The sequence below is a fragment of the Schistocerca gregaria genome, chromosome 3, assembly GCF_023897955.1.
Source record: "Schistocerca gregaria isolate iqSchGreg1 chromosome 3, iqSchGreg1.2, whole genome shotgun sequence".
In the NCBI taxonomy this organism is placed as follows: domain Eukaryota; kingdom Metazoa; phylum Arthropoda; class Insecta; order Orthoptera; family Acrididae; genus Schistocerca; species Schistocerca gregaria.
The window spans coordinates 561,838,004-561,863,632 of NC_064922.1; the positions used below are offsets into that span (position 1 = coordinate 561,838,004).

The 25,629-nt window shown below is 41.2% G+C and overlaps 1 protein-coding gene across 1 annotated transcript in view; it reads right to left on the minus strand.

Moving 5' to 3' along the window:
* Window positions 1–25,629, minus strand: part of LOC126355462 (protein enabled homolog) — a 501,028-nt gene that overhangs the window by 127,672 nt on the left and 347,727 nt on the right. The window contains exon 3 of the mRNA XM_050005778.1: window positions 12,786–12,893. Within this exon, the coding sequence (XP_049861735.1) occupies window positions 12,786–12,893 (108 nt within the window). The remainder of the gene's footprint in view (window positions 1–12,785; window positions 12,894–25,629) is intronic.

Below are 25,629 nucleotides of genomic sequence, written 5' to 3' on the forward strand. Positions count from 1 at the left end.
AAACTATCAAAATGGTCTACAGTGACCCTCAATTATCTTTAATTACTTATCTAACTTGTCGTAAATTACAGTGGCTGATGTGGCTTCTCAATAATTATGTAACAGAAAAATCTTCGCATTTCCGATTTTTACTTCAAGTAGCAAATGTCAACACCATGAGATTTAATTGACGATCAACACTAGTATTACATAAAAAGGGGGTGTAACAGATGAGACTTCTGCAGTTCTGAGTGAAGCCTTATGCGCTATTATGCGGCATCACGTGCGTTCATTACCTTGTCGGTGGTTAGTCAGCGTCAGGGGGCGGCGGGTGGTGCAGCTCCATACAGCTCGCCGTCTCGAAAGCAACTCTCTCCTAACTTCTCCTTGCTACAATTTACCGAAGTTGGTTTAAAAAAAGCTATCTGGCTGTGTTTTCAACTGACCAATAAGGGTCTCAATGTTAACCTTAAGCTCCGCCTAGAAAATTCTGTCTATCCAATGAGAAACGTTATACTTTTCTTGGTGGGGCAATGCTTTTAATGTTTGCAACATAACAGGGACACGAAAATGTCTCACGCTAAAACTTGCAGTTGTTGTGGCCCTTTTAGTGTTATCGTAAGATCTATATTGTTCTTCTGGAGGACTCTATCTTTTAACATGGGCTGGAGAGTGGTCTTGGCGGTTGGCTGGCAACGTGGGTGTCTGTCCCTTATCGTAGGGCCTTCTAGCTTAACACGGTTCTGTTCTCGGCTTCTGTTCTCGTTTCTCCCCTCGGAACTGCGTCTGTTTCACGGAGGGAAGGTATGACATGCATTTAGGCATTCTTGTGTTAGTCTGTGGTATTCCATTTGCTCACTCGTTGATCGTATTACTTTTGTTAATTTAATGTCACGATTTATTCGGAGCTATGTGACATACTGCTGGATTTGCTCATCATGTCAGGGTTTTCATGGAAGGTGTGGGATTTGCCTGACACCTTACACATGATAAATTCATATCATTATTTGCAAATAGCTTTCTGTATAAGCAAATCGTAAAGGACATAAACAACATTTAAAACACCATGGATCACTAGAGGGATTGAAGTATATCATCTTAACAAGAACAAGTGGATATCGTGCAGTAGTTGCACACTATAAAGAATACTCAAATTACTACTCAAGCTTATTCAAAAATCAAGGAACATGCACATAATATCATAAATCAGTAGTTACGATAACAGACTAAAGGCTACATGGAACATTATGAAATGAGAGACAGGACAAACATCCTCAGAACAAGACAAAATCACTATTGAATTGAATGGAAGGGCTATAAATGATGAGTCACAGGTAGCAAATATATTTAACAATCATCTATTAAGTATAGTAGAAAGCACAGGGACAAACTGTCCAAGAGAAAAATCACAGCAGTATGATGAAAAAGTAACGCTCATAAAATTCGAACTTATGTATCACCAACTTCTTCTTCTGAAATTAAGAAAATTATACATTCTCTCAAAAATGAAAACTCATCCTATTTTGTTCCAATATAATAAACCCCATCCAATTCTAAATATATAATGCATCACTAAATAAAGGCATTTTTCTAGAGAGAAAGAAACAGGAAGTTGTTAAACCGCTCTTTCAGAAAGAAGGTACGAGAAACGTCAGTAACTGCTGACCTGTTTCACTGCTGACATAATTTTCAAATAATTTTGAAAATATGGTGTATTCTAGAATAGAATTTCGTCTTAGCAACAACAATATCCTCAGAAAATCACAGTTTTGGTTTCAGAAGAGTTCTCTACTGAGAATGCCATTTGCATGTTCACTCAACAGATTTAATAAGCAGTAAATAATAAAGCGGCACTGATTGGTATTTTCTGCGAATGTCTAAAGCATTTGACTGTGTGAATCACAGTATTCTGCTAGATTCATTGAAATTGTATGGGACTGATGTTATAGCCAAACAAAGGAGAGTGTTATACCTAAACAAAAGAGTGCAGATAGTTGTACTTCGTAATTCGACCAATATATTCCAGGGACATAATTTTGACTGAGAAGAAATCAGGTGTGGCGTTCATCAAGGCTCAGTCTTAGGTCCACTATTGTTCCTCATCCATGTGAACGACCTTCTGTCTAATGTACAACAAGTTCAATTAGTTGCTTTTGCAGATGACACTCGTTCTAAAATCAATCCAAGTATAAATACAGAAACAGAAGAAATGGTAAACAAAGTTCTTAAAAGTATCATTGACTGGTTGTCTCGGAACAATCTCACCCTCAATTTTAAAAAGACACGACATATTTCGTTCTGCACATCTAGGGGTACTGCTACAGTGATAAGAGTAACAAATAGTGAAGAGATAATAAATAGGGTGAAAATTTCAAAACTCTTAGGTGTCCATGTTGATCAGAATTTCATTTAGAAAAAGCACAGTTCAGAATTCCTAAAACAACTTAGTTCAGCCACATTTGCACTTTGAATGAATGCAAATCTTGAGGAGAGACAAATCAATAAGTTAGCGTATCTTGAATATTTTCATTCAATACTGTCTTATGGAACAATGTTCTTGGATAACTCGTCTTTAAGAAAGAACACCTTCTTTGCACAAAAATGTTCCGTAAGAATATGCAGGGCTCACCCATAATCATCTCGTAGACATCTGTTTAAGGATAAAGGGTACTTATAAAAGGTGGAAATATCGAAACTTTTATGGCTTTATTAAATTCTATAGTCTTTCCTGATTACATAGATATATAGGAGATTATAGGATTTAAAATTAAAAATGACCTATGTACGTAAACCAAATTTTAAAGTTACTGTCATGTATGCCGCCATGCCCCCCTTCATTACTGTTACAGAAACCAGTATTATTTTGAAGAGAACTGTGAACTTCCTGTTATACGAACGATATATTGTATATATTGGTAACAGTGCAGGTCTCTAGTGTCTGCAAATGATTATCTTATTTAATTTTTGTTTCGCTGAATCATTTTGTTCAAATGTTACTGAATGTTTGTTGAACAAGTGCTACATAAATACGAACTATGCCACGCATCAAGAAATTCAATGAAAGGGAATTCCGTGGTAACCAGTTCCCAAACAAAGAAAGCTACACTGTTGAAAGTAACATATGTATCAGTTCTTCAGGGAAGACACTCCCAAAAGGCACGCATCCTGGTGATTCAAATTTTTGTGATAACAATGACGCTGTTTGTAGTGGATTTGTTGTTGTTGATGTGAGCTTCTTATCTTCTTTGATAAAGGATGTGGCGAAATGTAAACAATGTGATGGTGTAGGCTGTCTGGGAATAACTGAACAACAAAGTAGCAATAAGGGTTTAGCGTCAAAATTAGTTGTTCTGTGTAGACCCTGCAATAAATCTACCTCGTAACTGACTTCGAACATTATGCATAATTCATATGATGTGAATATGAAGTTAGTGTATGCAATGCATGCAGTAGGTAAAGGAAAAAAGGATGCTCAAATGTTTTGTGGTTTGATGGACCTTTCTCCTCCTCCCAGTAGGTTCAGGAAGTACATAAAAATACTTTTATGTGTCTTGGCGGTTGTGTCTAAAGCATCTATGAAACGTTCACTATAAGAAACTGTACATATTAGTGGAACCAGGGACATAACTGTTGCACTTGATGGGACATGACAACGTCGAGAACATCGTTCCTTGAATTGCGTTGTAAGCGCTACTTCTCTGGAGAATGGAAAGGTTGTTGGTGTTGAGTGCTTATCTAAGTACTGCCACACCTGAAACGGTAACACTGGAGGACATATTGAACATCAGTGTTCTAAGAATTATAATGGTTACAATGGAGGTATGAAGCGTGATGGAGCTCTAAAAATATTTCAGAGGTCGGTGCCCGTTTATAACGTTGGCTGTACGTAGTACCTGGGCGATGGGGACTCTTAAAGTTTTCAATGAAATTAATGAGTTTCATGTTTATGGTGATGCCTTGATAACAAAAATGGGATGTTGTGGACATGTGCAAAAGAGGATGGTTGCTAGATTGAGGAAGCTATGAAGAGAAATGAAAGAAAAGTTGGTATCTAATGGAAAATCTCTGTCTGGCCGAGGCAGATTGACAGAAACTGAAGTAGACCTTTTTCAGAGTTATTATGGACTGACCATTAGACGACCTTCACCTCTCAATGATATTGCAGCAATGAGATAAGCTGTACAGGCCACCTACTTTCATGAGTTGTCCACAGATGACCACCCTGTTCACAGACTTTCCCCTAAAGGAGCATTGTTGGTGTGGCTACCAAAAAGCAAAATAAACTGGTCAAATATACCATCATAAGCATTCTCTTCCTGAGCCTGTTATGAATGACATAAAACCAATTTTTAGAGACCTGAATTACCCTGTTTTGCTTAGTAAATGTCTTCATTGGGGCACTCAGAATACAAATGAAACTTTTAACCACTGCATATGGGAAAGATTACCCAAGAATGTTTTGTAGGCCTAAATACATTATGAGGTTTGTGTACTAGATGCAGTGATATGTTTCAGTGATGGAGTGATAGGATGGTTGGAAGTCCTGGGAAATTTAGGCATAAAATGTGGCTCTAATATGGAAGATCAATTGCTTACATGTGACAGAAGATTTGGAAATTTATGGTAAGGTCGTATGGGACCAAAATGCTGAGGTCATCGGTCCCTAAGCCTATACACTACTTAATCTAACTTAAACTAACTAACACTAAGGACGACACACAAACCCATACCTGAGGGAGAACTCAAACATCCGACAGGGAGAGCTGCCCGGGCCATGACAAGTGCATGTGACAGACAACGGGTGAATGAAGCTGAAAGATTCGCTCTTCAAGTTACCAAAGAAGCAAGAAGTGGTAAAAGGAATGCCAAGAGGAAGCTTGAAGATGAAGAAATGGTGCAGGAAGAAGACTGTGCTTCAGGAATGTTCTGAGGCACAGTTTAACTGGACTCAATTTTCATTCACAATTTCTCGCAAGTTGTATTTTTCAGAATTCACGTACAAATATTTCCTAAAAATTATATAGCATTGCTCTAATTTTTTCTGTAACTTGCAATCGTCCATATTTAAATAGCAGACCTAAGCTTTATTGCAGACTCAACTAAATTACAGAAAAAAAACATTTTTATTAGGAAAATAATATAAAAATTAAAATGTAGGATGTGATATTTTTTATCCTTGTAATATACATGTGGGATTAAATAGGTCTAGAACTCAGCCATCATGTCATATATATCTGGTAAAAACTTGATCTCCTTCAAATGTATAACATTGGATTAAATGGTACCTCAATTTGAGGAAGCATTTTGGAAAAAAAATTGCCTCAGTTTCTATGTAATTTTTTAATAACCCTAAGCAGGTTCAAAAATATTCAAAATACTTCTAATTTGTTTAGAAATATACCTGATATCAACAAAAAATCTGTGAAACATATACATTATAAGCAGTGCCTGAAAGATGTAGGTGTCGATTTTTACATAATATTGAGCCAGAAAAGTACCCTGTATCTTTAAGGAGTTGGGCATTCTTGCTATTGTTTGGCGGTATATTTATTCCGTCGTGAAGTTTGCTGTAAATAATTCACTACATTTCAAAAGGAACAAGGATGTACATAGTTACAATACCAGAAGCAAAAGTGACATTCATTAGTCTACAATAAGGCTGTTTTTTGGACAAAATGGGTGCACAATGCTGCAAAAAGAAATTTTTGATTACGTACATAGTGATACAAAATGTCTGACTACCAACAAATAAAAATTGGGAACAAAGAGAAAAAGTTTCTCCTTGAAAACTTCTATTCCTTAGAAGAATTTCTATTACTGTAGTGTGTAAAAGGTGATGGGCAGGAATTACTAATTCACAACTGTACATCTTTTTTCTTTTTGTGATAAGAACTTAAAAATGTTCATGCTGTAACTATGTGCACAAATTTATTTGTGATGTGAATATAACATGACTCGTACCATGTCATTACGATCTACCATGCAAAATGATCCCTAAAATACATGACTAACTGCCAACAGAAAGAAATAGCATTCTTACAGCGTTTTTATGTTATCAAAAATCTTACTTGAAGGTACCCAATGCAGCGTAAGTCAGTTAACCCTTTCGCGTTTCTGGCCATGGTCAAATTTCATTGAATTAATTAATATCGCCTCACACTGAAAAATCGCGAAACCTGTGCACAGCGAAATTTGCTGAAATAGTGATAACAGAACTGATGCTATTGACAAGTGGCAGTCTGAGTCTTGGCCTCGTAAGTACGTACGTTGTAAGGGTGAACGGTGTCCGTCATGAAGAGAAAATTGCCTACAGAACAGTGCTTGTTTGGTTTACAGGTGTCGTGAAAATTAAGAAGGTTCGAGGCGACATCTTACTACGCAGTGGCCGCCCAAAATTAATGGGCCCTAACTACTGCAGCTCATTGCACAGGCGTTCGTTTCTTCAGCCAAACAAATTGCAAGAACAGCTTTTAAAAAAAAAGCAGTTTTCCAAAAGGAGCTTAAGGAGAATTGTAAAAACATTACTACATTATCAGCGTAAAATACTACACGCCCTAAGTTGTGACGATCCTGATCGAAGTCTGTGAGTGGTGTGTGATATGCAGTGAAAGTGATCCTAACTGTCAGAAAACAATTTTTGTTCAGACGAAGCAAGTTTGAGGTTAATGGAAGAGTTAAACACAACGATTAACATTGGTCTCCTGAAAATACGCAGTTTATCATTGAGGAGAAGCTAAATGTTCTTGGAGTTATGATATGAGCAGCAAAAACGTACTAGGCCCTTATTTTTTCTGTGAGATTGTGACTGCAGAAAGGTACCTTGCAATGTTAAGAGAAGTTGTCATTAAATCAGGCAATACCTCTGTACTTCAAGCTGGCAGCAAGACGGTGCTCCACTGCACTACAGATACAGGGTGTTTCAAAAATGACCGGTATATTTGAAACGGCAATAAAAACTAAACGAGCAGCGATAGAAATACACCGTTTGTTGCAATATGTACAACAGTACATTTTCAGGCGGACAAACTTTCGAAATTACAGTAGTTACAATTTTCAACAACAGATGGCGCTGCAAGTGATGTGAAAGATATAGAAGACAACGCAGTCTGTGGGTGCGCCATTCTGTACGTCGTCTTTCTGCTGTAAGCGTGTGCTGTTCACAACGTGGAAGTATGCTGTGGACAACATGGTTTATTCCTTAGAACAGAGGATTTTTCTGGTGTTGGAATTCCACCGCCTAGAACACAGTGTTGTTGCAACAAGACGAAGTTTACAACGGAGGTTTAATGTAACCAAAGGACCGAAAAGCAATACAATAAAGGATCTGTTTAAAAAATTTCAACGGACTGGGAACGTGACGGATGAACGTGCTATACAGGTAGGGCGACTGCGTACGGCAACCACAGAGGGCAAAGCGCAGCTAGTGCAGCAGGTGATCCAACAGCGGCCTCGGGTTTCCGTTCGCCATGTTCCAGCTGCGGTCCAAATGACGCCAACGTAGATGTATCGTCTCATGCGCCAGAGTTTACACCTCTATCCATACAAAATTCAAACACGGCAACCCCTCAGCGCCACTACCATTGCTGCATGAGAGACATTCGCTAACGATATAGTGCACAGGATTGATGACGGCGATATGCATGTGGGCAGCATTTGGTTTACTGATGAAGCTTATTTTTACCTGGACGGCTTCGTCAATAAACAGAACTGGCGCATATGGGGAACAGAAAAGCCCCATGTTGCAGTCCCATCGTCCCTGCATCCTCAAAAAGTACTGGTCTGGGCCGTCATTTCTTCCAAAGGAATCATTGGCCCATTTTTCAGATCCGAAACGATTACTGCATCAAGCTATTTGGACATTCTTCGTGAATTTGTGGCGGTACAAACTGCCTTAGACGACACTGCGAACACCTCGTGGTTTATGCAAGATGGTGCCCGGCCACATCGCACGGCCGACGTCTTTAATTTCCTGAATGAATATTTCGATGATCGTGTGATTGCTTTGGGCTATCCGAAACATACAGAAGGCGGCGTGGATTGGCCTCCCTATTCGCCAGACATGAACCCCTGTGACTTCTTTCTGTGGGGACACTTGAAAGACCAGGTGTACCGCCTGAATTCAGAAACAACTGAACAGCTGAAGCAGTACATCTCATTTGCATGTGGAGCCATTCCGCCAGTCACATTGTCAAAGGTTTCGGGTAATTTCATTCAGAGACTACGCCATATTATTGCTACGCATGGTGGATATGTGGAAAATATTGTACTATAGAGTTTCCCAGACCGCAGCGCCATCTGTTGTTGACAATTGTAACTACTGTAATTTCGAAAGTTTGTCCGCCTGAAAATGTACTGTTGTCCCAAGCATATTGCAACAAACGGTGTATTTCTATAGCTGCTCGTTTAGTTTGTATTGCCGTTTCAAATATACCGGTCATTTTTGAAACACCCTGTACATGTATATGCATTTTTGGATGGCAGTTTCCAAGAGCGGTAGGAAGGTGGGGTAAAAACGATTGGCCACCAAGATCGCGGGACCTCACACGGTATGATTATACTATGTGGGGGATACTGAAAGACAACGTTTTCGCTATAAAACCATTAAACCTACAGCATTTAAGGGGTTTGACTGAGTGAGAACTTGAAAAACTTTTGGTAATAATAGGGAGTTCCGTGAGATGATATGTAAATCGATGTTCAGGCGATGTGTTAAATGAAGTTGACATATTTCAACCCTAAAAAAATCATGTGCATTTATAAAATAAAAACATTGTGTTTATTTGTTTTTCAGAAATATCCATCCAATCTTCAATACTCATATAACTGAAGCAGTGTGAACCAAATGGGTCCAAAGCACACCGTTATCGATTTTGAGACTGTAATAGGTATGCATTCTCCTGACATCTGTTGATCTTACGGTGAACCAGCTTTCTCAGTGTTGTACCTTTACGTTGTATATATGGACATTTTGTAACTCTCCCATTTCTCTAATATTCACTTCCATATGGACTGAAAGCAAAATTTTCATCGCTGTAGCAGCCAAAGCTCACTGGCTACAGTTATATCCATTTCTTCATAAAAACTGGAAGCTCTCAAAGGCACGTCCCATTATAATCCCTCATTCCATGGTTTCAGCAGTCCAGACTGTATGATGGGAGCTGAGGATTCCAGAATCCTTAAGTACCTCATAACCAAACCAAAAGTTGTTCGTCGTCACAATGTACATTTTAGAAATTTTACAATGATGAAGTTTTCAACAGGTTGCCATGAACTGCCATTTAAAGTAGCATATCCTTAATTGCTACTTTAAATAACAGTTCATGGCAACATGTTGAAAACTTCATCATTGTATATCCTTAATATCCCCACCCCCCATGAACCATGGACATTGCCGTTGGTAGGGAAGCTTGCGTGCCTCAACGATACAGATAGGTGCAACCACAACGGAGGGGTATCTGTTGAGAGGCCAGACAAACATTTGGTTCCTGAAGAGAGGCAGCAGCCTTTTCAGTAGTTGCAGGGGCAACAGTCTGGATGATTGACTGATCTGGCCCTGTAACACTAACCAAAACGGCCTTGCTGTGCTGGTATTGCGAACGGCTGAAAGCAAGGGGAAAATACAGCCGTAATTTTTCCCGAGGGCATGCAGCTTTACATTATGGATAAATGATGATGGCGTCCTCTTGGGTAAAATATTCCGGAGGTAAAATTGTCCCCCCTTCGGACCTCCGGGCGGGGACTACTCAAGAGGATGTCGTTATCAGGAGAAAGAAAACTGGCGTTCTACGGATCGGAGTGTGGAATGTCAGATCCCTTAATCGGGTAGGTAGGTCAGAAAATTTATAAAGGGAAATGGGTAGGTTAAAGTTAGATATAGTGGGAATTAGTGAAGTTCGGTGACAGGGGGAACAAGGCTTTTGGTCAGGTAAATACAGGGTTATAAATACAAAATCAAATTGGGGTAATGCAGGAATAGGTTTAATAATAAATAAATAAAATAGGAGTGCGTGTAAGTTACTACAAACAGCATAGTGAACGTATTATAGTGGTCAAGATAGACACGAAGCCCACACCTACTACAGTAGTACAAGTTTATATGCCAACTAGCTCTGCAGATGATGAAAAAATTGAAGAAATGTATGATGAGATAAAAGAAATTATTCAGGTAGTGAAGAGAGACGAAAATTTAATAGTCATGGGTGGCTGGAATTCGACTGTAGGAAAACGAAGAGATGGAAACATAGTAGGTGAATATGGATTGGGGGTAAGAAATGAAAGAGGAAGCCGCCTGGCAGAATTTTGCACAGAGCATAACTTAATCATAGCTAACACTTGGTTCAAGAATCACAAAAGAAGGCTGTATACATGGAAGAATCCTGGAGATACTAAACGGTATCAGATAGATTACATAATGGTAAGACAGAGATTTAGGAACCAGGTTTTAAATTGTAAGACATTTCCAGGTGCAGATTTGTACTCTTACCGCAATCTATTGGTTATGAACTGTAGATTAAAACTAAAGGAATTGCAAAAAGATGAGAATTTAAGGAGATGGGACCTGTATAAACTGACTAAACCAGAGGTTGTACAGAGTTTCAGGAAGAGCATAAGGGAACAATTGACAGAAATGGGGGAAAGAAATACAGTAGAAGAAGAATGGATAGCTTTGAGGGATGAAGTAGTGAAGGCAGCAGAGGATCAAGTAGGTAAAAAGACGAGGGCTAGTAGAAATCCTTGGGTAACAGAAGAAATATTGAATTTAATTGATGAAAGGAGAAAATATAAAATTGCAATAAACAGTTTGGACAAGAAGAGAATAGAAGCTTTCCAAATGTGGTGCTGCAGAACAATGTTGAAGATTAGGTGGGTAGATCACATAATTAATGAGGATGTATTGAATAGGATTGGGTAGAAGAGAAGTGTGTGGCACAACTTGACTATAAGAAGAGATCGGTTGATAGGAAATGTTCTGAGGCATCAGGGGATCACAAATTTAGCTTTGTATGGAAGCGTGGAGGGTAGAAATCGTAGAGGAAGATCAAGAGATGAATACACTAAGCAGATTCAGAAGGATGTAAGTTGCAGTAGGTACTGGGAGATGAAGAAGCTTGCACAGGATAGAGTAGCATGGAGAGCTGCACCAAACCAGTCTCAGGACTGAAGACCACAACAAAACCAACACATCCTGAATTGGAGTAGAGGGAAGCCAACATTTTGCTCAATTCACATCGAGGGAGATGACGATTTGTTAGTTCCCTACAGTGTGCAAATACCTTGCGAAACGTTGTACCCAAATACGGAAATCTAAGGCAAATATAAGCCTTGAGACACAAGGACTTAAGAAAAATACTAGATTTCATGAGTGAAGTGGATAGTTATTCTGAACCTCAAGCCAGATAATGTGCGTAATGAAAACGATGATAACGAGGACCACGAAGTGTTGTGATCGGCCATAATTGTGTGTGGTACATTTGCCATTGTTCTTACGTTCTGACTCTAGTATCACATTAATTGCAAACTACACAAGAGTCAAAAAGACGCTATTGTCACTAAACTATACGTGAAAATTTTGTGAATTGACATAAATAATTATAATAATCCTAAAAATTAATTAAATTGCATAGTATGAAGTGGGTACATAATTTTTATAGGAAATGTAGGATGATAGAAAACAAATCAAACCTTTGAGAACGGTGCTTTGCCTATAAATCTGATTTTCACAAACATCTATTTTTCTCAAAACCTTGTGTATGTTCTTCGGTTCCTTATGGTTCTCAGTGTCTCGGTTTCATTTCAGTTACTTTCAGTTATACATTCATCACATTTCAGTGCCCATAATCTCGTTTTATTGTTTCCACACGATGGTTAGACTGTTGCCAACGAATGTTCAGAGCGACAATTATTGAACTATCTGAAAAAAAACGTAGATTACTTACAGACCATGGCATGCACATACTTTATTCAACATTTAAACGTCACTGCAGATATTAGGATTTAGGCTATGACATGTTCGATATGTATGCCATCATTGGCGGTGATGTGGCGCAGATGAATAGCGAAATTCTGCATGACCCGCTGAAGTGTCGGAACATCGATAATGTCGATGACCTTCTGAATGGCTGTTTTCACCTCAGCAGTGGTTCTGGGCTTATTGCTGTACATCTTGTCTTTAACATAGTCTCACAAAAAGGGTCGCATGTGTTCAGATCCGGAGAATCGAGGCCAATGCCATTGGCCTCTGGGTACACGAGAACCAGAATGCGGTTCCCAAAGTGCTCCTCCAGGACATCACTGTGCTGCTTCGATGGGGTTGATCACCGTCTTGATGAAACACATCTTGTCGGAATCAGAGTCAGTTTGGATAATGGGGATGAAATCGCCTTCCAGAACCTTCACGTACCGTTCGGTAGTCATGTAACATCAAGGAATATCGCACCGACTATTCCGTGACTGGTCATACCACGCGACACAGTCACCCATTGAGGGTGAGGAGACTCCTCAATCGCGAATTGCGGATTCTCAGTCCCCCAAATGCACCAGTTTTGATTATTGACGAACCCAGTCAGATGAATGTGAACTTCGTCGCTAAATCGACCCACGCTAGTTTCCATCATGCCAGGCGGCCAACGGCGCAGTTTGAACGTCCAAACGCAAACCGTTCGGAAGTTGTGACTATTTTACTTCATATAGTTCAATAATTGTCACCCTGTATTTGTTCAGTATCAAGTAAATGGTTTTATGTGTGCGTGTTGGTATCATGAGGCATGCACTCAGAAGCTGGCTGTGAGTACGTGTCGGATGCTCACCCAAAGTACCAGTGGTTCCAGAAGACGAAGCTCGTGGCAGGCGGCAGAGGCAGGGGTGGTCTGTAGGCGCAGCAGCCCTGCGCGCAGCACTCCTTAGGCGGGGGGCAGCTGCACACAGGAAGCAAACACTTCACGTCAGCGGTGACCAGGTTACCACACACGATCATTTTACAAAGAAAACGCCCATTGTAGTGACATTGCCAATGAAGCTACTTTCCTTCTCTATTGGGGGAGGAACTAAACATCAGTTTGCCGTTACTGCTGTAATACATCTAGCTCCTTGCCGAGGAAAAATTAGCTAGCTAGCCAGTTCGACTGACTTCTTTTTTTTTTTTCTTTATCTGCCGGTATTCTGATGCTCTGATGCGCCACGCTAAGGGTCAACGTTAGTGGCTTAATCTTGGGAAACTAGTTTACGCGTTTCATAAAACGCTATTTTTAAATATTTTAATGAAGACTCATAAGACTTTATCATGGGTATTTTTTCCCTGATTTCTGCACACATGTCCCATCAAACTGTCCGTTTCAGTTGTCAGTACTTTCAAACTGTTGTTCTCCTCGACATTTATGTAGAGGACCTTTTCATTTCTTTTCAACACGCTTAATTTTCAACATACTTCTGTAACATCACTTTTCAGACGCTTCTCCACTCTTTTTTCCGGATTACCCACAGGCTGTGACCCATTCGCATACAAAGTTGTGCTCCAGCCGGACGTTCCTCGCTGTAGTTATAACCTACGCTGTATGCGAGTAGACTTCTTTCAGCGAAGACCTCGACAGTGTGCCCCCGAGGAAATCAGCAGTATCATTATTATGAGCAGCAGCACTTCTGAAGTGCAGTTTCTGTCCCAGGATCATGAAATCTCTATAAACCCCCACAACGAGGTCAAAGATCGTTGCATAATGCCATAAAATCGTTGCGAGGCTAGGGGAAAGCAGCAGGGTAATCTGCCCTGGGTCCCTAGTCACTCAGGTGTTAGTGGTAACGAATAAGCCGATGTGCTAGACATGGCAGAGGCAATTACTATTTATAAGACAGGGACCTATCCCAAACATTACTAATACGAAGGTAAAATCTAAACTCCACAGCTCGGTCAGAGGAAAGCAAGTATAAAATTGGATTGAAACCAACATATAAAAACATGGGAAGCTAATGATGTAGAGATCATCTTTAATGTGAAATTGTGTGAACATAGGTATAGATTAACGAACAGGTTGTCACGGCAGCTGAGACACAATTTCCACGTGACAGATATTCTTTATTTTACACTTTCACTGTTATAGTAAGCAACATTGACCACTAAGCTACATTTGTTTACAACTTCTGGTTTTTTAATGAAATTTCCATGTGTTAGCACATGGTTGGACCTTTTTTGGTTAGGTTGATCTATTGTTTACGCAGATGTTTATATTTCGGTGCTCTAGTGAGAAACTACTGAATATGAACGTCTATAATTGTCGAATTATTATTGGCCGCATCGACATTTGCTATTATTAAAATCGTTTGCAGTACCTCTAGTTGTACATTACAAGTGTCATGCGTTTGTGTGTAGGCTTCAGCTCTCGACCTGCTCCTCACCCTACCGCACAGTGGGCCATTCTCAACAGAGCGTCCTTACACCAACTGCGCCCCAAACCCGACAGCACAGTCTGAGCAGCTACGAGCCAAGTTACTAAGTACACACTCTGCCACCCCACACTATCGTGTCGAATCTCAATTTGCCCGGCATAGTGCAGTAAATGGCATGGACTCAACAACTAGTTTGCAGTTCTCTGCATAAATATTGATCCACGCTCTCTCTATAGCCGTCCTTAGTTGCGAAAGCGTTGTCGGTGCAGGAGTTTGTGCACGAACTGACCTCTCCATTATATCCCATAAAAGTTCGATAGGATTCATGTCACGCGTTATGGGTGACCAAATCATTCGCTCGAATTGTCCAGAATGTTCTTCAAACCACTTACCAACGATTGTGGCCCTGTGACATGGCGCATTTTCATCCATAAAAGTTCCATCGTAGATAGCTGCAAATGGTCTCCCAAGTAGCCGAATATAATCATTTCCCGTCAATGACCGTCTCAGGTCAGCCATAGGGCCCAGTCTATTCCAAGATGCGGCCCGCCACGAATTCCTTTCCTGTGCTAACCTCTTCATCTCAAAGTAGCACTTTCAACCTACGTCCTCAATTACTTGCTTGACGTATTCCAATCTCTGTCTTCCTCTACAGTTTTTCCCTCTACAGCTAACTCTAGTACCATGGAAGTCATTCCCTCATGTATTAACAGATGTCCTATCATCCTGTCCCTTCTCCTTATCAGTGTTTTCCACATATTCCTTTCTTCTCCGATTCTGCGTAGAACCTCCTCATTCCTTACCTTATCAGTCCACCTAATTTTCAACATTCGTCTATAGCACCACATCGCAAATGCTTCGATTCTCTTCTGTTCCGGTTTTCCCACAGTCCATGTTTCACTACCATACAATACTGTACTCCAGACGTACATCCTCAGAAATTTCTTCCTCAAATTAAGGCCGGTATTTGATATTAGTAGACTTCTCTTGGCCAGAAATGCCTTTTTTGCCATAGCGAGTCTGCTTTTGATGTTCTCCTTGCTCCGCCCGTCATTGGTTATTTTACTGCCTAGGTACCAGAATTCCTTAACTTCATTGACTACGTGACCATCAATCCTGATGTTACGTTTCTCGCTGTTCTCATTTCTACTACTTCTCATTACCTTCGTCTTTCTCCGATTTACTCTCAAACCACAATGTGTACTCATTAGACTGTTCATTCCGTTCAGCATATCATTTAATTCTTATTCACTTTCACTCAGGATAGCAATGTCATCAGCGAATCGAATCATTGATATCCTTTCACCTTGTATTTTAATTCCACTCCTGAACCTTTCTTTTATTTCCATCATTGCTTCCTCGATGTACAATTGAAGAGTAGGGGCGAAAGGCTACAGCCTTATCTTACTCCCTTCTTAATACGAGCACTTCGTTCTTGATCGTCCACTCTTATTATTCCTTCTTGGTTGTTGTACATATTGTATATGACCCGTCTCTCCCTATAGCTTACCCCAACTTTTTTTCATAATCTTGAACAGCTTGCACCATTTTATATTGTCGAACGCTTTTTTCAGGTCGACAAATTCTATGAACTTGTCTTGATTATTCTTTAGCCTTGCTTCCATTATTAGCCGTAACGTCAGAATTGCCTCTCTCGTACCTTTACTTTTCCTAAAGTCAAACTGATCGTCACCTAGCGCATTCACAATTTTCTTTTCCATTCTTCTGTATATTATTCTTGTAAGCAGCTTCGATGCATGAGCTGTTAAGCTGATTCTGCGATAATTCTCGCACTTGTCAGCTCTTGCTGTCTTCGGAATTGTGTGGATGATGCTTTTCCGAAAGTCAGATGGTATGTCGCCAGACTCATATATTCTACACACCAACGTGAATAGTCGTTTTGTTGCCACTTCCCCTAATGATTTTAGAAATTCTAATGGAATGTTATCTATCCCTTCTGCCTCATTTGACCGTAAGTCCTCCAAAGCTCTTTTAAATTCCGATTCTAATACTGGATCTCCTATCTCTTCTAAATCGACTCCTGTTTCTTCTTCTATCACATCAGACAAATCTTCACCCTCATAGAGGCTTTCAATGTATTCTTTCCACCTATCTGCTCTCTCCTCTGCATTTAACAGTGGAATTCCCGTTGCACTCTTAATGTTACCACCGTTGCTTTTAATGTCACCAAAGGTTGTTTTGACTTTCCTGTATGCTGAGTCTGTCCTTCCGACAATCATATCTTTTTCGATGTCTTCACATTTTTCCTGCAGCCATTTCGTCTTAGCTTCCCTGCACTTCCTATTTATTTCATTCCTCAGCGACTTGTATTTCTGTATTCCTGATTTTCCTGGAACATGTTTGTACTTCCTCCTTTCATCAATCAACTGAAGTATTTCTTCTGTTACCTATGGTTTCTTCGCAGCTACCTTCTTTGTACCTATATTTTCCTTCCCAACTTCTGTGATGGCCCTTTTTAGAGACGTCCGTTCCTCTTCAACTGTGTTGCCTACTGCGCTATTCGTTATTGCTGTATCTATAGCGTTAGAGAACTTCAAACGTATCTCGTCATTCCTTAGAACTTCCGTATCCCACTTCTTGGCGTATTGATTCTTCCTGACTAATGTCTTGTACTTCAGCCTACTCTTCATCACTACTATATTGTGATCTGAGTCTATATCTGCTCCTGGGTACGCCTTACAATCCAGTATCTGATTTCGGAATCTCTGTCTGGCCAATATGTAATTGAATTGAAATCTTCCCGTATCTCCCGGCCTTTTCCAAGTATACCTCCTCCTCTTGTGATTCTTGAACAGGGTATTCGCTATTACTAGCTGAAACTTGTTACAGAACTCAATTAGTCTTTCTCCTCTTTCATTCCTTGTTCCACGCCCATATTCTCCTGTAACCTTTTCTTCTACTGCTTCCCCTACAACTGCATTCCAGTCGCCCATGACTATTAGATTTTCGTCCCCCTTTACATACTGAATTACCCTTTCAATATCCTCATACACTTTCGCTATCTGTTCATCTTCAGCTTGCGACGTCGGCATGTATACCTGAACTATCGTTGTCGGTGTTGGTCTGCTGTCGATTCTGATTAGAACAAGCCGGTCACTGAACTGTTCACAGTAACACACCCTCTGCCCCACCTTCCTATTCATAACGAATCCTACACCTGTTATACCATTTTCTGCTGCTGATATTACCCGATACTCGTCTGACCAGAAATCCTTGTCTTCCTTCCACTTCACTTCCCTGACCCCTACTATATCTAGATTGAGCCTTTGCATTTCCCTTTTCAGATTTTCTAGTTTCCCTACCACGTTCAAGCTTCTGACATTCCATTCGTAGAACATTATCCTTTCGTTGATTATTCAATCTTTTTCTCATGGTAACCTCCCCCTTGGCAGTCCCCTCCCGGAGATCCGAATGGGGGACTATTCCGGAATCTTTTGCCAATGGAGAGATCATCATGACACTTCTTCAACTACAGGCCACATGTCCTGTGGATACACGTTACGTGTCTTTAATGCAGTGGTTTCCATTGCCTTCTGCATCCTCATGTCGTTGATCATTGCTGATTCTTCCGCCTTTAGGTGCAATTTCCCACCCCTGGGACAAGAGAGTGCCCAGAACCTCTATCTGCTCCTCCGCCCTCTTTGACAAGGTCGTTGGCAGAATGAGGCTGACTTCTTATGCCGGAAGTCTTCGGCCGCCAATGCTGACTATTTATCAAAATTTAGGCAGTGGCGGGGATCGAACCCGGAACCGGACACGTTTTGATTATGAATCAAAGACGCTACGCCTTTTTTTAAATCTCATTTTGTTCACTTTTTTTCGTTGGATCTGCTCGGGGCGGACGTCGTAAGACATCCGTTTAAGTTCGTTTTTGATCGGTTCGGCACCCTAGACCACGGGTACGGATACGGGTACATCAGTTCTTACCACCTGAAATTGGGACCCATCTGACCAGGCCACAATTTTCAAGTCGTTTAGGGTCCAAACGATATGGTCACGAGCCCAGGAGAGGCGCTGCAGGCGATATGTTGTTAGCAAAGTCACTCTCGTCTGATGCCACAACCGATTAATGCCAAATTTCGCCGCACTGTTCTACCGGGTACATTCGTCGTACATAGCACATTGATATCTGCAGTTATTTCCCGCAGTGTTGTTTGTCTCTCAGCACTGACAACTCTACTCAAACGGCGCTGCTCTCGGTCGTTAAGTGAAGACCGTCGGCCACTGCGTTGTCCTTGGTGAGAGTTAATGTCTGAAATTTGGCATTCTTGGGACATTCTCGACAGTGTGGATCTCGGAATGTTGAATTCCCCAACGATTTTCGAACTGGAATGTCCCAAGCGTCTGAATCCAACAACCGTTCAGAGTTCATCGTCTCTTAATTCCCGTCGTGGGAAATATTTTCACATGAATCACCTGGTAGAAATAACAGCTCTGCCAATACACTGCCCTTTACTGCTCTTCTATACCTTGTGTACGCGATACTACCGCTCTCTGTATGTGTAATAGGTAACTGATGCGTGAATATTTCGTTTTCAATTTCATAAGTATTGTCACAGCTATTAAAAATTCACAAGCGCGCATTTTCAGGACTATTAGTATGAGGAATCTGTGTGCGGCTAGGAGAAGTTATTTTTTACTTTTAAAAAGTGTTGTATTAACAAGTTTTTTTATTTAAATAATTATTTTCTGTTTTAGTTTCGTGTGTGAAATTTTTCAATCAGTTTCAAACATTTTAGCAAATTCCAGATTGATTTCAGTTTCTCTTCATCTAACACCTACATCTACATCATACTCTGCAAGCCACCTAATGGTGCGTGACGGAGTGTACTTCTTGTACCACTAACTGAGCCCTCCAGCCCTGCCCTACTCGCGAACAGCGCATGGGAAGAATGAGTGTTGGTAAGCCTCTGTAATGGCTCCAATTTCTTGAATTTTTTCCTCGTGGTCATTACGCGAGAGATATGTGGGGAGAAGTAATGTTATCAGAGTCTTCCCGAAAAGTGTTCTCTCGAAATTTCAATAGTAAATGTCTCCGTAAAGCACAACGCCTCTCTTGTAACGTCTAGCATTGGAGTTTGTTGAGCATCTCGCGCCGACTAAACGATCTCGTAACGAAACTTGCCGGCATTCGTTTGATCTTCTCTATCTCTTCTTCTGCCCTGCCTGGTAGGGGTACCAGATAGATGAACAGTACTCAAGAATCGGTCGAACAAACGCCTTATTATCCTCTCCCTTCGTGGATGTTACATTTCCTTAAGATTTGGTTCAAATGGCTGTGAGCACTATGGTACTTAGCATCTGTGGTCATCAGTCCCCTAGACTTAGAACTACTTAAACCTAACTAACCTAAGGACATCACACACATCTATGCCCGAGGCAGGATTCGAACCTGCGACCGTAGCAGCAGAGCGGTTCCGGACTGAAGCGCCTAGAATCGCACGGCCACATCGGCCGGCTCCTTAAGATTTCTCCTATGGATCTGGGTCTGGCATCTGCTTTTCCCAATATTTACTTTATGTGGTCATTCCACTTAAGGTCGTTCTGGATGGTTCCTCCTAGATATTTTGCGGCAGATATTGTTTCCAGAGGTTTGTCATCAATAGTGTAGTTATACAGTAGTGGATTTCTTTACCTATGTATGCGCAATATATTACATAATTTTTAATATATGAACAATATGTTACATTTATTTGCGTTCAGGGTCAACTGCTAGAGCCTGCACCATTCATCAGTTCTCTGCAGGTCCTGCAAATCGTTACTATCTCTTGGCGTTTCTACTTTGTTATAGACAACAGCGTCATCTGCGAACACCCTTAGAGAGCATATATACATATTATAAACATTAACGGTCCACCGGCCGCTGTGGTCGAGTGGTTCTAGGCGCTTCAGTCCGGAACCACCCTGCTGCTAGGGTCGCAGGTTCGAATCCTGCCTCGGGCATGGATGTGTGTGATCTCCTTAGGTTAGTTAGATTTAAATAATTCTAAGTCTAGGGGACTGATGACCTCAGACGTTAAGTACCATAGTGCTTAGAGCCCCTTTGAACCATTAACGGTCCTATCACATTTCCTTGGGCTATACCTGAAATTACCTTTATATCTGTCAATTTTGTTCCGTGACGAATTCTGACTTCAAGGAAGTCTTGAATCCAGTCGCAAATCTGCTCTGATATTGGATAAGCTCGTACTTTTTCGCTAAACGGCAGTGCGGGACGGTGTCAAATACCTTGCTGAAGTCAAGGAAAACGGCATCAACAAGAGCGCCACTGTCTACGGCGCTATGGATCACATGGAGGAACAGAGGGAGCCGAGGTTCGCAGGATCTCTGTTCGCGGAATCCATGTTGATTTTTACAGAGAAGATTTTCCTTATCCAAGAACGTCTTGAGCATAAAACATATTCCATGATTCTATAACATTGACGTCAACGATATAGGTCTATAATCGTGTGCCTATCCTACGGCCTTTCTTAAACACGGGAATGACCTGAGCTTTCTTCCAGTCCCTTCGTTTCTAAAGCGATCTACGATGAATTACTCCTAGGTGGGGAGCAAGTACTTTCGCATAACCTTTGTAGAATCTTATAGCTATCTCATCTGGTCCTGACTCCTTTCCACTACAAAGCTATTGTAGTTGTTTTTCTGTTCCGCAATCGGTTACCTCAATATATGCCACTTGGACGTTCGTACGACGATTGAAAAGAGGAGCCCTATTACGATCTTACGCAATGAAACAATTTATGAAGATCGAATTCAGTATTTGCGACCTTCTCTACGTTATCTGCCGTTTAGATGCCAATATAATCACAGAGTGAATCAATAGATGATTTTGACCAACTTAATGATTTTACATACGACCAAAACCTCTTAGGACTTTTACTCAGGTCGGTTGTCAAAGTTTTACTTTCAAAGTCATTGAACGCTTCTCTCATTGCTCTCCTTACGCTCATTTTTGCTTCGTTCAGGTTTTGCTAGTCAGGTTGGTTTTTACTTCTCTTGAATCAGATAAGAAGTTCTCTTTATTCATATAGCAGTTTCGTAACACGGCGATTAAACCATCGTGGGTCTTATCCATCCCTTAAGACCTTACTCGGAACGTGTTTGTCTAGGTCATATTGTACGGCTCCTTTGAATTTTTTCCATTTGTTTTCCACCTCATCAACGAATATTTTATGCTGACTGCTCGGATACTCTGAACAATGAATCCTGTCACTCTTGCTAAGCAAAAATATCTTCCTAAGTGTATTAACGTTCTTTGTTAGACCCGTCGTCATAGATGCTATCACAGCCTTATGACCACTAATACCTTCTTCTAAGTTAACTGACCCGACAAGTACAGGAAGTCTAAGGCGTTAGCCTCACAAGTTGGTTCTCTACCTGCTCAAAATAATTCTCGGACAAGACATGCAGAACAGTGCCACACGAATCCCTGTCCCTGGCACAGGTTTTGATGGCACGACACTCCCAGTCGATACGTGGCAAGCTGAAGTGACCGTGTATTACTACGGCATGAACAGGAAAATTATTGACGACATCCTGCTAGTTCTGTCTGAAGCCCTCTACCACTAGAGCTCCTGGCCCAGACGGTCTATAAAAGCATCAGATTAGTATTTTTGACCAATCTTTGATACTTAACTTCACCAAGATTAATTCACAATCGGAATCCGTGATAACCTTTCTAGATTTTATCGAATTCTTTACTGCAATCAATCATCTACCACCATTGGTGACTAACCTATCCTTACAATAAATATCCCAATCCGAACTTAGGATTTCGTTGTCATTAACATCTGGCTTCAACCAACTTTCTGCTCCTAATACAGCTCTTGGTGTCGCTGGCCATCAAGAACTGTTGCATAGCGATTTAATTCACGGATCCAGTTATACGGCTCCTTCCGTGTATAGCGATTTTACGACTATGACGTGTGGGGCCTGAAGATGTCATCAACGTGATGCCGAAACTGGTAGCATATAAGAAGTTCATAAAATAAAGTCCACAATACATAAGGATTTTGGTAAATTATTGCATCAAGAAATACATGCTAGCCGTTGTCCCACAGTCCATAATGGATCAACAAAGACTGAACGTTCCCTGAGGACATTGTGGCTGCTTTATAAGGCAAATCCTCTGTGATTGCAAGGGATGGTTTCTCTAACCTAAAAAACGCCCGTCTGCACGCTATGGCCGGCCGGTGTGCGGTTCTAGGTGCTTCAGTCTGGAACCGCGTGACCGCTACGGTCGCAGGTTCGAATCCTGCCTTGGGCTTTGATGTGTGTGATGTCCTTAGGTTAGTTAGGTTGAAGTAGCTCTAAGTTCTAGGGGACTGATGACCACAGATGTTAAGTCCCATAGTGCTCAGAGCCATTTGACCCTTTTTTGTTTTGTTTTTGCACGCTACGCTTATTCCACTATTCTAGTAGCCGCTTCCTTCGTCTAGTTTTTTATGTGTGTAGAAAAAGTAGGGGATCCAGTGTTTGAATGGAAATTCGAAAGCGTTTTGTAAGACTTAAAATGAAATAAAGCGTTAGGGATTGCTAACATTCCATCAGAATGTAGCGGTAAATGGCAACAAAACGACTATTTTCCTTGGTGCGTAGAATGTATGAGTCTGAGAATGTATCATCTGACGCAAAAATATCATCCACACAATTCAGAATACTGCAAGAGCTGAAAAGTGCGAGAATCATCGTACAATCCGCTTAACAGCTATGCATCTAAGTTGCTGATAAAAATAATATACAGAGGAATGGAAACTATGATTCAAGATGTGTTACATGACGATCAGCTTGGCTTTTGAAAAGGTAAAGCTACCAGAGAGGTAGTGCTGATGTTGTGGTTGATAATGGAAGCAAGACTGAAGAAAAATCAAGACACTGTCATAGCATCTGTCGACCTGTAAAAAGCGTTCTACAATGTCAAATGGTGCAAGATGTTCGAAATTCTGAGGAAAATAGGGGTAAGCTATAGAGAGGGGCGGGTAAAATACAGCATGTACAAGGGCCTAGAGAAAATAATGAGAGTAGAAGACCAAGAACGACGTGTCCGGATTAAAAAGGGTGTAAGGCAGGAAAATGGGTGGAATTTAAACAAAAGCCAAAAAGAACTGTACCACTGACGACGTGAGCGTAGCACGAATACGACAAGGAAAGAAAGAATGGTGAGATGTTTTATCAAGAATAATTGCAGCGGTGCAATTTCTAGCGCAAACGCATTCAGCGTTTCAAGGTTCTTCGTCAATAGTTTACCAACGCGACAGTGGAAACTTCCTGAAGCTGATAGAAATGACCGCATCTTTCGATGCAGCCATCAAGGAGTACTTAGGTCATACTTGTGACGAGGAGACTTTTTATCACTATCATGGACTGCAAATTCAAAACTACGTGACTGAAATTTTAGGTAAGTCGAAACTATATTCTTATTCATTGGTCCCACAACGAAATAATACGTGTCAATTAAGGCGGGGGTGGGAGTGGGGTTCAATGTACAGACTGGGTGTAAAAGAATTACATGACTGAATAAAAAAAATTCGCTTTACCCGTTGTATTTATCAGTTGTACACTCACTAGTTTTAATGCATTTTCATTATATATTGGGAGTGTCTATCCGCCCGTTAAGCTCCATTTACGACACATGGGTACGATTGCGCTAAAGTTCCATAGCGACGAAGTATACAACATGAACAGATTTCCTGTTTATCGCCATCTTTGTTTTCATGTGCCATTTGAGGCAATGCCCTCCTCCACTTTTATGTATCGTTTTTAAAGTGAATTTAAAGATTTTTTTGTTTTTAGTGGTAACATAAAGATGTGCTGTGGTATAAACGCAGTTAAATAACACACTGAGAAATAATATTAAAGATACGGTAAAAGATTATACATAGACCATCCGTACCGAGCGAGGTGGCGCACTGATTAGCACACTGGGCAGGAATTCGGGGGGGAAGCTTCTCGGCCCGCAAGGTCTGGGCATTCACAGAGGGCGGGCTTGGTGATAGTTGGGAGCTCCAACGTTAGGTGCGTAATGGCGCCCCTCAGGAACATGGCTGCCAAGGACGGGAAGGAATCCAGTGTGCACTCCGTGCGCATTCCGGGGGGAGTTATTCCGGATGTGGAAAGGGTGCTACCGGATGCCATGAAGAGTACAGGGTGCAGCCGACTGCAGGTGGTGGCTCATGTCGGTACCAACGACGTGTGTCGCTTTGGATCGGAGCAGATTCTGTCTGGTTTCGGGCGGCTAGCGGAAATGGTAAAGACTCCGAGATTAAGGCGGAGCTCACCATCTGCAGCATCGTCGATAGAACCGACTGTGGTCTTTTGGTGGAGAGCAAAGTGGTGGGTCTGAATCAGAGGTTCTGTAACCGTGCAGGCTGCAGATTCCGTGACTAGCGCCATCGGGTGGTGGGTTTCCGGGTTCCGCTTAATAGGTCAGGAGTCCAGTACACACAGGAGGTGGCTAGAAGGGTAGCGGGGGCTGTGTGGAAGAGACTGGGCGGTTTTTTAGGTTAGAGCGCCTCAGGGATCCACAGAAGGGGCGTCCGTCTAAAAGTGGGCAGGTAAAACACAGTAAGGTAGTTGTAGAAACTATTGGTATTGTAGTTGCAAATTGTCGTAGCTGTGTTGGGAAAGAACCAGAGCTCCAAGCCCTAATAGAAAGCACTGAAGCTCAATAGACAGTTCGTGTGAAATAGTATGGGTAGAGATTATACCTGACAATCGGACTAAACTATTATTTAGATCGTTTTACCGACCCCCAGACTCAAAAGATATAGTTGCTGAAGAGTTCAAAGAAAACTTGAGTCTCATTTCAAATAAGTACCCTGCTCATACATTTATAGTCGCTGGTGACTTCAATCTACCCTCGATACTGAATGCTTTCTCAGAAAATTATTTTGAACAATTACTTCACGAGTCCACTCAAAACGTAAATGGTTTTAGCAACAAATAATCCTGGACCAATAGTGAGTATTGTGACGTTGGCCGGGGTGGCCAAGCCGTTCTGGGCGCTAAGGTCTGGAACCGCGTGACAGCTACGGTCGCAGGTTCGAATCCTGCCTCGGACACGGATGTGTGTGATGTCCTTAGGTTAGTTAGGTTTAAGTAGTTCTAAGTTCTAGGGGACTGATGACCTCAGAAGTTAAGTCACATAGTGCTCAGAGCCATTTTTGAAGTATTGTGACGAATACAGGGATTAGCGACCACATAGCAGTTTCTGCTAGGCTGAATACCGTCCAACACCTATAACCATAAAAAACG